Source organism: Eucalyptus grandis, chromosome 6 (genome assembly GCF_016545825.1).
Source record: "Eucalyptus grandis isolate ANBG69807.140 chromosome 6, ASM1654582v1, whole genome shotgun sequence".
NCBI classification, from domain to species: Eukaryota; Viridiplantae; Streptophyta; class Magnoliopsida; order Myrtales; family Myrtaceae; genus Eucalyptus; species Eucalyptus grandis.
Window position 1 is genome coordinate 22039796 of NC_052617.1, and position 12744 is coordinate 22052539.

Consider the following 12744-nt stretch of genomic DNA (forward strand, 5'->3'; position numbering starts at 1 on the left):
GGTTCATATTGGACATGGCGTAAAAGAAAATTGATTCTTTTAGTGTAAAATACGGATTTTTACCAAGTCAAAAGGGGAAGAGCAAACAATCAAAGAGAGAGAGAGAGAGAAGCTTTAAAAAGTCAATAAAGCAGAAAGGTGCTCATATCATAAAACGGACCGAGAGCTCGCGCGAGAAAGGGAGAAAGTGAAGACAAAAGAAAGAAAAAGAAAGAAGAAAGAAGAAGACGAAGGGAAAAGAAAAGTGGGTTTCGCATTACAGGAATTTCGCTAAGCCAAATCAATTTCGATTCGTAGCTTCGGTAAGTGATTAAACCCTCCATTCATCGATTAAGAGAAGTTTTCGGAGTTAGGGTGTCAATTTAAAGTTTAGAAAAATTCAAGCTATGAAATCTGATTTTTGAATTGTTGAGTTACGAGATTTCATGGAAATTGTGGTTTACAGCATTGTAAAGCCGTGAGTTTTGACTGGAGTCGATTTGGAGAAACAATTTCATTATAGAGAAATTTTAGGTTTTCGCATGTAAATTCCATGTTATGTGTAGGTTTGAACAATCGCTTCGAATGAGCATTTGTTAGCGAGTAGAAGTTGTTTTATTAGCAGGCATAGTATAGCGGTTTCATAGTTAAGATAGAGTTATCCTTGATTTTAACGATATTTCTTATTTAATTGATAGGATTGTGAGTTCGACGGTTCAAATAATATTTTTCGTTTGCTCTTAAGAGTTCTCAAGCAATTGGTACTATTTCTTATTTGAGCTTATAAACTCTTTTTTGTTGTGTAAAAGTCCAGATCGAGTATTTACTAACTACTTGAATTTATAAATGATTTGAGAATAGTTTTATGAAAAATACTGCAAAATGATATGTGTGTGTGTGGGTTGGTTTATGAAACGAGTTCTAAAATGAGAAATGCTTTACAAAAGTTATTTCTAGCAAATGAGTTGTGTTGCAAAAAGTTATTTGTTTGGTTTGTGAAATGTATATTAAATTGGATTTATAGCATTGATGGATGGTTGCTTGATGCTTAATATGATTGTGAAGCCAATTAGAGGTTTCTGGGTATACATACTAATTTAGAATATTTTTCTCGGTTGAGCCACCAATTTTGTAAGTGGAGACTCTGTTAGGCGAATTTACCAAGTGTCATGTCATGATATGTCATGATGATAATTTGAAATTGAGTAATAGATTATTCAATAGAATGGCCATTGCCATGGTTTTTTTTATAAAGATTGATCAATGAACTTGACCATTGACATTTGAATTGTGATAGTAGATCTAAATGAATATTCCCAACTTGTATAAAGTTTGGTTGAAATGAAACAAACTCATGCATTTCGTTATGTTTTTTGTACCTTGAGTTTAAATTAAAGTTTCTGGTATTATTTTATATATACGCATGATGGTTACTCGATCTACTTAAAAGAGATATACTACTCATTGGATTATGATTGCTTATTCCATTCCTTTCAAATTATTTTAAATTCACTGATTAGCAACCGATAGTACGAAGCACTTTCACCTCGGACCTTGGGGAAGTTGTACTTTCTAGTATGGTTTGAGGTTTTGTGTTTCAGGTGGAAGGATGGCAATGTCATTAGCCCTATCCCTATAGAATTCAAAGCGTAACACTTAAATTTTGCTTTGGATCTCAATTTATTCATTCCATCTTAGTTACATACTTCAGGGACTTAGAGATCTCTATACTTGTAAATGATTTAATAAATAAAAAAAAGTACAGTTAGGGTTCAATAAAACCATTTTAAAGTTGCCCACGAGTGTCATGCACTCCTACTTGCCTGGTTATGCCATGAATTTTATATTTTGTGGGTTCAGGAGCTGGTTTAAGGCATCTTGCAGATCTCAAGAAAACTTGGAATCTTGACAGCGAAGCTAATTTTCTATTTCGAAATAATAACGTGGATGGGTCGGCCTGTATAAATATGTTGTGGTATTTATAAAAGGTGTGGACAATAATCAACATACCATTTCCCCCATCCTATCGAGTAACAATGCCACAGATGACCCTGATCAGTACGTTTGGTTAAGTTTAGAACTTGACATCAAAGTAACGACTGAAACTCTCACATTGGTTGAATGGCGACTCTGTTCCAACATGAACAAGATGAGGCGAAGGGAAGAAATGCATACGCATGTCACGATTAAGTCCTTGTTGATGATACAGATCCTAACTTTTCCAACTCCACTGGTTTCGCAGAGGCAAGCCGCAAATCGTTCCATTCCACATGCGTCCTGTCAATAGCCCTCGAAGTTAATCGATCAAAGTTGATCAGAATGATCGATTCAAACCATATCAATTTGTACTCTTAAATCACTCGAAGCATCTTCTTTCGTTCTGCTTCATACACAAATAGGATTGACTGATACATGTACAATGCAGATGTGATATTTTTTTTCAGTACAGTTTCCCAGCATAGAGAGCATACGCTACATAACCAGAAGCAAAATCACCTTAATTCGCTTCTCCTGCAGAAAAGACTACCTTAATAGGCTGTTTGTGATTGAAGCACTGCACTTAGGCCCTCGGAATGAAGAGTAATCGCTTGCTCTTAAAAGTTCCGTGGGAGCAAAATCTGCACGGGTTGGTGAAGATCAACCATGATTAACCCTCATTGGCAAGTGGTTTTTCACATGAATAATTGCATCCAATTTCCAATTATACAAGAATTCCGTGTTTTTTCTTTTTGTTACAATAACAATACCACCACCTCAAGGACAAGGAGAAAGAAAAGGGCCCAAAAAAGACCAAAAAATGACAAAAAATGGCCATCTCTCAAGATCCTTTTCCGCCACGTTGCCGCTTTTCTTCAAGGGCAGAGGCCTCATGCAACATGTCAGCCGCATCCTTGTGCATGTCCAGCTTCGCAAGTGCGACCGCCTGCATGTAGAATGCAGTGGACCAATCTGGGTATACACATTGCGCCTGCATTGCATCTCGGAGTGCGGCATCGGGTTGATCGCACATGAGAGAGCAAAGACTCCGGCGAGCAAAAACAGTCGGTGATACCATGGTTCCTACATCAATGAACTGCAAGAAAACATCGTCAAATACATAACTTAGTCACGCAATGTAATTTTTGTTTGCTCCTGTTCAATTCTAATTATGCCATTGCTACTATAAGTTCATCTGTTCAGATGAAAAAATTGTGGATGGCACTACAGATTTTGGTCAACCATTCGCAACCCACTGACGGCAAGAAAATTCACCGGGTGGATTTAGATGAACTAGCTATTTCAATTGCTCGGCATCCTTGTAACACTGACAAACAAAATCACAACTCAGGTTCCACTGCATTTCGAGTTTCCAAGAATTTACAAGCTGCAAAATTGATCCACTTGAGGGTTTCTTAATTCGAAGTTTCTTCATTTGTATCTTGGTCTTCCCTGACTTGAATAATTAAGCAACTCACCAATGGCAGAATCTTGTACAAAATGACTATTCTAAGGTAACAGTATCAGCAAGTAGAAAGCATACCTGAGAATAACAGTCAATTGCTGTTCTAAAATCTTTATCACGAAATGCCAAGTCCCCACGCTTTCTCGCCTCCAGCATATCCCTTATTTGTTGAGTCCATTCTTGGAAGGACAGCTGAACATTTCATGAAATGAGGTTACTTTGTCCTCTTCCAAATCAAAATGCGACAGACCATAATGCCACACCCAAATTACCTCATTGGTTCCTTCATCGTCTTTGTAATGTGTTGTTACCAGAATTTGATGAATCGCTGTGAGATCCATTCGTGAACAAGCATCACCCATTGGAGAAAGCGGGTGTGGGGGAGTAGGAGGCGGTTCCTCATGCTTCGGAATCCCCAGCATCACATGAGACGGAACCTGAAAGCTAAAAGTTATGATCAGTACCACACTCCATAGAATGAAGACAAGATGGAAAAATCAAGCTATTCAGAATGCAATGGCATCACATAATGTCTTTTGAAAAGGCATCAGAGAGTTGGCCATTAAAAGATAGAAACATCGGAAAGGTGGATGCTGCAAATAAGAATTCAAGCAGATGCAAAACATGAGTTTTATCGAAGCAAAGCTGGCAGCTTACATCGGGCTTATTTTGCAGCGGTGCAAGGGTTGCAACTAGGTCTTTAGTGTTTGGACGCTCCCTAGGCTCATACTGCAAACACCGTGAGGCAAGATCAAAGACCAAAGTAGCTTCTTCAGTTGAAAAGTTACCCTCCAAATGCGAATCCATCAAGAGGAGGATGTTTTTGCCACGGATCATGTCAAGAGCCTGTCCCAATGCAGAGAACACTTAAGGGCAGTATACAACATCGTTAAGAACACACCATAAGAAACCAGGCTCTTCAAAGAAGAAATGATAAAGATTAAATTACTTATTACCTCAACACATCTTCCCTAATCTAGTATATAAAATAAAAATAAAAAAAAAGGAGCAACCACGTCACAAGAATACGTGAAAAAATCCAAAATTTGTTGCAATTGGTGCAAGAAATGCTTGAAGTTTATACTTCCCTGTTGGTATATTTTGCCAATGAGTAAAGTTTGCTCAGTCCAAGCCACGAGGAGACATTAAATTGGACTGCTAATCATATCAACATTTATTGGAAGAGTTCACATTCAAGCATTGCACAATTGAGGCCATTCAAGAAATGGGAAAAATTCACACAGCACAATGTAGGCTGCAGCGTTTATAAGTAATCTTAGACAACTCCAGGACTCAGCAATTAAGAGAAACTTCATTCCATGTAAGTTGCTAAAGCAATGCCCACAGCTTCAGAATGAGAAGCTAAACTACTGAGATATATCGATTTATCAGAGTTCCATAAGCCCAGAACAAGTTAAAGTAGATTGTATGTAGCATTTAGAAAATGCATACATGCCTAATTGTAGGTTGGCAATCCATTAAAGGTACATACTTTTTAAGCTCAACACTGATAGGGCAGCCCTACCTCATAATAACTGAAACAATGAGCAGAAAACAACAGCGCTATCTCAAACTCTTCTAATACGACTGCAGCAAAACTCTAGTTGCTCTGTCTAAGTTTAGTATCTGCTTAAAACATCCTTAAAATTGTTAGTACCACAGTATGTCAAGTTCTTTGTGGTTGTTGCGCAGACAAAGAAGTAGAAGTACATAACATATATAAGGCTACTTACATGAGTTGGAGGAATGTGCTTCCCACTAAGGAGATCCAAAAGAACTGTCCCAAAGCTGAAGATAACACTTTCTGGGGTTACACGTCCTGCATGCATTGCAAAAAGTGAGCCAAAAAAATGCATGTTGTGTCGCCCTGCAAAATCCACCTAGGTGAAAAATGAATGAGACATGCTTTGAAGAGGGGTTAACAGAATACTTTTATCAATGCATACACAAGCATCATTATCTGCCAGATAGATCCATGCTTTAGCCATAGCTAATAGCTGCAACAAGTTTGACACGGGCAGTTTCTATCATTTTTAATCTATTGTGATGACTAAATCCTAAAAGTCACTGTCTGGGATCTTTTCGGCCCCATAACAAGCATGCACAATTAAATCCGTGAGGTGCTGGGTTGTGACCAACCCTCAAACAGAATATCTGTAAATGAGAGATGATGTTCACCCAAATCTCGGAGTCTACCCTCTTTTCGCTAATTCAAGGCGACATTGAGCAGACAATAGTCATTGTGTCCTAAAAGAACCGATTTTAACAATCTTCCAAGGAAAGCAGCTGACAACCTTTTTTGTGAAAATATTAATTAGTGTCAGACGTTCCAAACAGCTTCTTTTGATTATGATAGAAACTAGAAAACAATCTATAAGAGTAGGGCCTCATTCAGAAAGATATAAATATTCCGTGACTTCCTGCAAGACAAACACCAGATAGAAGTTTGCTATGCACCCTTTCGAAATCCTCACAAAAGCTCCTCCTTGCACTCTCTTCCATGCAAAGAGACATTCTCATGACAAACGAGCCCACTTAATACAATTGAAAAGTGGAATAAATCCTAGGTCTAATGCACCAACGATTGGAGAGAACTCATCAATAAATATAATTTATAAGTATAAATTACCAGGAAACTGCAGATGTCTTGGCAAGGAGTATTCATAAAAGACATGAGGGGAATGGATTTACCATTTCTTAAATACTCAGGTGGAGTATACGCAAGGTTTGTGCTATAACTTTTCCCATCTCTGCTATTCTTCATCAAGCCAAAACACGAGAGTCGAGGATCGCCATTCTGCGAGAAGAACCAATATATCAGCTCACCAATTTTGCAAAATCATTTGGTCAATAGACCATCCAGATCTTATCCTTGTCATTGAGCCAATCAGTTAAATCACATCGTTAAGTAATAATCGAGCACTATTTCCATAATTACACCGTGATTAAATAAAGCAGTCATTACCTAATACATGTCATACCTCATCAAAGAGAACCCTATATGCATTTAAGTCATGGTAGAGCGGACGGCCTTCGTTACTACAATAATCTAGGGCTTCGGCAATGTACAGAGCAACTCTAAGACGCATAGCCCACTCGATAGTTTGATTTTCCCCTGCAACAAAATAATCAAAGCAGTTAAACTTACTCGAACCCAGCAACTTAACCAATGTACCGGTATGGCAAATGTCTTGTCTAGCAGTAGAAAGAAGCTTCCGGTAAATGACTCGTTAACTAAACATGCCATAAACAGGTTGGTGCGTTATCAAAACTAAAAGCTCTCTGCCCACTCATTTTAAGAGGCGAATCTATCAAGACTTTGTTGTGGCTACTCGCATGCTAAAAGAGTAATAAATGGTGGGCACCGCTCAAATGAAACGGACAAGTGCTGAAACCTAAACAAACGCAGTGAAGAGACAAAGATGCGGCGTCATGATATAAGCAAAATCGAAGGAAAAATTCTGTAGAGAGCTACATACAGTGGAAGAGGTGCTTAGCAAGAGTGTCATTTGGCATGTACTCTGCAACAAGCAATCTCTCGTCCCCATCACAGCAATAACCTATCAAATTCGCCAACCTCTTGTGCCTCAACTTCCCAACTCCCCATGCCTCTTCCTACAAAAGTTCCGAAGCAAACATCCAACACAAAACTCTTCAAAATAAATCAAGAACAAGAAGAGAAGGGTGGAGAAAATCGGGAGAGGCCGAAAAGGGTAAGTACAGCGAACTGTTTCGGATCAGGCCAAGCCAGCTTGGTGAACTTCTTGACGGCGATCCAGCGGCGGTTGTTCTGGTTCTGGAGGCGGCCCTTGTAGACGACGTTGGGGGCCTTCTCGCCGCTCTCGGACACGATGAAATCGGAGCTGAAGTTGTTGGTGGCGGCCCTCAGGTCGGCCAGGGAGAACTCGGAGAAGAACCCCGCCGACCCGACCCCGCCCCGGCCCCCCGGCCCCGGCGCCGCCGCCGCCGGAGTGGTCGGTGCCGTTGGCGGGCTGCTGGCGGAGGCTGTTGGCGGAGCCGGGGTAGCCGCCGCGGCGCTGGTGGTGGGGACGATGGTCCTTGTCGTCGGAGCCGGCGTCCTTGAGGAAGGACGACTTGCAGCAGCCCATGACTCGGAAAGAAACGAAAAAGAAAGCAAAAGAAGAAGGAAAGCCCGAGTTGACTCACTGCGAATAATGGAACCTCCCCACCTGGTCCCCAGCACCCAGCTCCTCCTCCTCCTCCTCCTCTCTCTTGCACAACCCAAAGAAGAGAGAGAGAGAGAGAGAGAGAGAGGGAGGGAGGTTACAGGGGAAAGTTACAAGGAGAGATTTTTTATATAGCTCTGGTAAAGAAAGCACCCGTGTGCTAGGAGAAAGGAGAGAGTAGGAAATGAGAAGGCAATGACCAGCAAATCAAGAACTCTCATTCTCTCTCTACTCTCTCTTACAATGGAGCACTGACATAAGCTTTCGTGTTTGCTGGTTTTTTTGTTTTTCTTTTTACGGGGGTCGGGGTCGGGGTCGGGGTCGGGGTCGCGACTATTTCGTTGTCGTCTTGCGTTGTCCTGTTACGCGACGGGGGTGACTCGGTGAGCGACGAGAGTTGATCTGTCCCTCTCTCTCTCCCCTCTCTCTCTCTCGCGCGCGTGAATGGAACGTCTCGCCTCGTTCGACCGACTCCACGCGATATCTCGGCGGCCACTCTTGCGATCTTTGTGCTTCGATGCTCTCTACTATGTTGAGGAGAACGATAAAATTGGCAAAAATCTAACAACAAAGATAAAAGTAACGAACACCCCCCCAAGTTCAGTCTATAGAATAAAAAGGATTAATGCCACACACAAAAAAATCTCAAATTGATGAATTCATAATAAATTAATTTTAAATTAATTTTTTTATTATCATAAATCTCAAACGAATACATTTATAATAAAGTTACTGTTCATTAGTTTCCGTCAAATTTTACTATTAAATTGATGAGTTTGATAATACGTAAGAATTGACGATGTATCAATCAATTTGGGATTATATCCTCATTTGTCACGGATGTAATTTTTCGGGATAAACTAAAGAAGAATAAATTTCTCACTGATATATTAATTTGGAATATTTCATGATATTAACCAAATAAAAGTGCATTGACTTTTCAAATGATTGAATAACACCATGAGAATTTTCTCAAAAGACAAAAATCACAACACGTGACTTGGCTAACAATGACATTCCAAAGAAAACAAGTTGGCAGTGCTATCAAATGGGCAAATCAATATATACAATATATCCAACTCAAATTGAATTGTTTAACTCATCTTGACCGATTTATAAACAATATAAATTTCATAACTATTATTCAACCCAATCCTAACCCACCCAATTCATTTACTAAAATACTTTCATATTAAATCTAATATGAAAATTTGTTTCCACTCAGCCAACCCACTTTAAATTTTTCATGTGTATTTATTATTTACATAAAATCCCTATTTTGATTATAAGATGCTAAAGAAATGACTTTCAACATTGCAATGGATTTTCAATTCTTTTTTTCCATTCATAATGAATAACGAAGAGGAAGTTAGTACTTTGTAGTAAATTTATAAATTTACCATAACAAATAACGTGGAGGAGTTAAAATTTTAATTAAAAGGAATATAAGATATTGGAAAAGATCATTTATATTGACCATAAATCGTAATAATAAAAATTAAGATTAGAACATTATATGAAAATAACAATGTCAAATACAACTAAGGAAAGATATACTCTAGTAGCTAACCAATGGAACTTACATGATTAATAAAAATTAAAAATGGTAGGGAAAAAAGTGTTTTGATATTTTTAAGACCCATCTTACAGGCCTACCAAGACTTCTTTAAACTTGGAAGAGTCCGAGAAATGCATTACTTTCTTATATAGGATTAAAAGAAATTCATAAATATAGATTGAGTTTGGTAAACAGTAAATCCATATAATATTTATAATTTTAAAGTTTTACTATCCTAAACTCATCTATAACCCATTTGCTGAATATAATTAATTCATATAATGACTCAACCCTCAAACATGAGATAAAAATTAGGTTTTTGAGTAATTTTAACAAGCCTGCAAGGTAATAAAGAAGAGAGAATGGCAATTACTTCAAACGTAACTGAAGCACACTATTTCTAATAATCGGCGCCATTTTGCTTTTTGCCCGGCGCAACTTTTGGCTGAAAGGTAACATGTCTTCTCTTACACATCAACGCCATTAACACGTCATGTTCACATCAACTTCGATATATAGAAAACTCAACTGTGGGTAATTTTGTGATAGAAAAAATTTTGTGATTTTCTTTTTATGGTTTGAAAAGAGGGGTACGTTTGTTTCTCGAGCGAAAGTTTGGGCGTGGTTATGAGATTTGGTCAAGAAAAGATGGGAGAAGATAAGAAAAATCCAAAAAAAAAAAGTTTCAAGCTTGGAAAAATAGGGGCATAAAATAGGATTTAATTGTCAATTTTTGTCTTATTTTGGTGAAATAGCAGCACACGAATACTATAGTTTTCTTCAAAAAGCATGAAAAGAAAAAAAGTGTCCCATCAAAATTGCAAAAGAGACCTTCTTCTATGACACGTTTTTTCAATCCCTTTATTTTCAATCAGAATGACACTAGACTAATGTCGAAAATGCGAAATGCTTAATTTTTGAATAAAATGGAATTTGGAAAACGCCAAAATGTTCTTCCATGAATGCGATCTATAACTTTTCCTTCATAATTATTCCCATTGTCTGAAGGACCCTTTGCTTGAGCTTCGATTCATCATCTTACCGTACTCTAAAAGAGGGCTTTAATGAAGCCATAGGAAGACACGCGTCGTGATATTGTCAATTTTGTACGGAGTTTCTTGACATTTGAATCCATTATGGAAGGGCCAAATGGGGATTTTAGAATGTGGGACAATGTGCGATTCTTCTTGCCCAACCCGTTCTTCTGTTCTTCTCATTGTACTATCGTTCAGCAGACAAATGTGCAGACATGCCGAAAAAATATTGACAAAAAATCGATAATGCACCAAGACGATCTGAACTTCAGATGGCTGGAGAGCGATCGAGATCACTCCGCGGCTCTGCACTCGAGCACAAAAGGGCGCAAATGGGCTTGAATGGAGTGATGAATTCCGTGGAAATCTAAGTGCACTTGAAAGCACAAGCAATTGAAATCCATCGAATTGAAAAATGCACAATAGGAATCAAAAGATGCATGAAAAGAGAAAGCCCATGAAAATGAAAAGCAAAGAAAGTGAAAGGATAGGACACTGCTAAACAAGTTTTGTCGAAGTGTGTGCTTCCTCCCTGATTGAATGATAGCTTTTACAGACCATGAATTTGCAAAAATCCATAAAAAAATAAATAAAATAAATAAATAAGAAGAAAAAGCTAAAATTGTGTATGTCAATATTGGCTTTATCACGTAAGATGGCTAGCATTAATTAAACCAAATTAACAACTTTTTAAAATTGATCGGAAAGACTCAATTGACAAATTATTAAAAGGTATAGGATCAAGTTAGCAATTCATCAAAAAATTTGGAACTAAATTGACCTAACGAAAGGTTTATAACTAAATTGAATAATTTATAAAATATTTATAACTAAATTGGCACAATTAAAATATTCATAATTGAATTAGCCATCATATAATAGGTTTAAGACATTTTGGATAATTTTCCCTCTAAATGGAAGCATATATGTGAAGGTGGACGCTACCATCAACATCAACTGCATCTAGGAAAGCATGAGGTGATGATGGATATCGACATTTGCCCCCTGAACATTGCTTTAAGTGGTTTAATTTAAAGTAATGTTTATATTTTAATTAGTTGTCACTTGTGTCGACATGTGATTAGTTCATACGAGGTGAATTTAAATCATGCATCCTGCATTTAGGCCATAGCACATTTGCGTGCATCGATTTGGTCCTCTTGAGTCACAACACACCTTTCTCAAGCACAAGTATTACTAACTAAGTTGTGATATTGAAATTAGGAGTCCTATGTGGATCATAGGTTTATGATTACAAGGTGTAATCTCCCCACAATAGAGGAGTTGAAGCTCCCATGGAGGCCTTTGTGGCTTGTCCATTCGATATAAAAGGACAGTAAGTTCTGTAGATGCATTTCTTATTTTACAATGCTAGTATCCGTACACTTCGCACTCTCTCAATTGGTACTATATATATAAAGAGACAATTTTTTTTGTTTTACATATCAATGATCTCGAGATTTGGATGAATACCTATATAAAGTCTTTTTAGGACTTAGTTAGGTTTGAAATAGTGTTACTAACTAGGATGTGATAAATGTCAATAGGAGTGAATCGTGTTCCCACTACGATCACACAAAATACATTCCGAAAGGACGCAATCATAACTGGCCAGGGGTTCTTTGAAAGTCTATAATCGAAGGACCCACGAAAGAAAATATTCTAAGCACCTCTCCACATTGTCTTTTATTATCGTTACTTACATGTGAACTCATTTCTCTGATTGGGGTACTCGCATGGGCATTATCTCCGTCTGTCTGAGGGTTAGTGTTTGTTTTTGGAAAAAATTCTTGATAAAGAAAAATGCATTACAAAAAATTATTTTTTTAGAAAAAATATTTTTCTCCATTTTCAGATTAGGAAATCCGTTCTCCTAATTTTAGGTGTGTGTATTTTCTATCATCATAAATGATTTTTTGTTAACTAATCATTTTCAGCAACTAAACACGTGAAAAATCCAGAAAATTAATTCGCGAAGAATTTTTCAGTGGAACGAAGACATCCTAATTCTTTTTAAGTCAATTACCCTAGCTAAATGAGAAATGAGACCGCCACTCCCAATGGAATGGGTGGACCTGATATGTGAGAATTTGATCCATGCGATAACCCCTTTCGACCTAAATAGAAATCTCTACCAAGCCAAACAATCATTGGTCACGTCTATCAAATTAAAGTTTGCTTTTGTGGTAAGTCAAACTCGACTTATCACGGTGAAGGCAAGCAGCAACTTGAAGGCAAGAGCCTCTAAAGTATTTCAAATAGGAGACGCTACAATTCAAACACAAACACATTGTATTCAAATCAAGACATAATTTAACCACACATATATAAATATTCATTGAATTTTGATTTAATATGCAATGTGCTTCTTGAATTTTTAATTTTTTTATATAATTTCTGAATTTTAGCTCAATGTGTAATATCGTTCTATATTCAATTTAATCCTTATATTATATAGAAATATTTAATTTTGTCCTTGAATTTGAATTAATAGAAGAACAATCTAAACAATTTTATATAATTTTAATGACCATGTAGAATATA

The 12744-nt window shown here is 37.5% G+C and overlaps 1 protein-coding gene across 3 annotated transcripts; it reads right to left on the reverse strand.

Annotated features, from left to right (window-relative positions):
- Window positions 1-2606: 2606 nt before the first annotated feature.
- LOC104448911 (serine/threonine-protein kinase BSK1) lies at window positions 2607-7710 on the reverse strand. Of its 3 annotated transcripts, XM_039315688.1 has the most exons (10): window positions 7455-7530; window positions 7143-7414; window positions 6901-7036; window positions 6403-6536; window positions 6113-6218; window positions 5155-5240; window positions 4079-4267; window positions 3694-3858; window positions 3500-3613; window positions 2611-3052 (listed from the first exon to the last, which is right to left on the reverse strand). In XM_039315688.1, exons 1-10 carry the CDS (start codon window positions 7528-7530, stop codon window positions 2798-2800), a joined length of 1533 nt encoding a protein of 510 aa, XP_039171622.1. In that variant the 3' UTR covers window positions 2611-2797. The 3 variants fall into 3 exon arrangements, with proteins under 3 accessions (XP_010061148.2, XP_039171622.1, XP_039171621.1); XM_010062846.3 differs by having other exon boundaries at window positions 2607-3052; window positions 7143-7710; XM_039315687.1 differs by lacking the exons at window positions 6901-7036; window positions 7143-7414; window positions 7455-7530 and having other exon boundaries at window positions 6387-6528.
- Between the last annotated feature and the right edge of the window lie 5034 nt (window positions 7711-12744).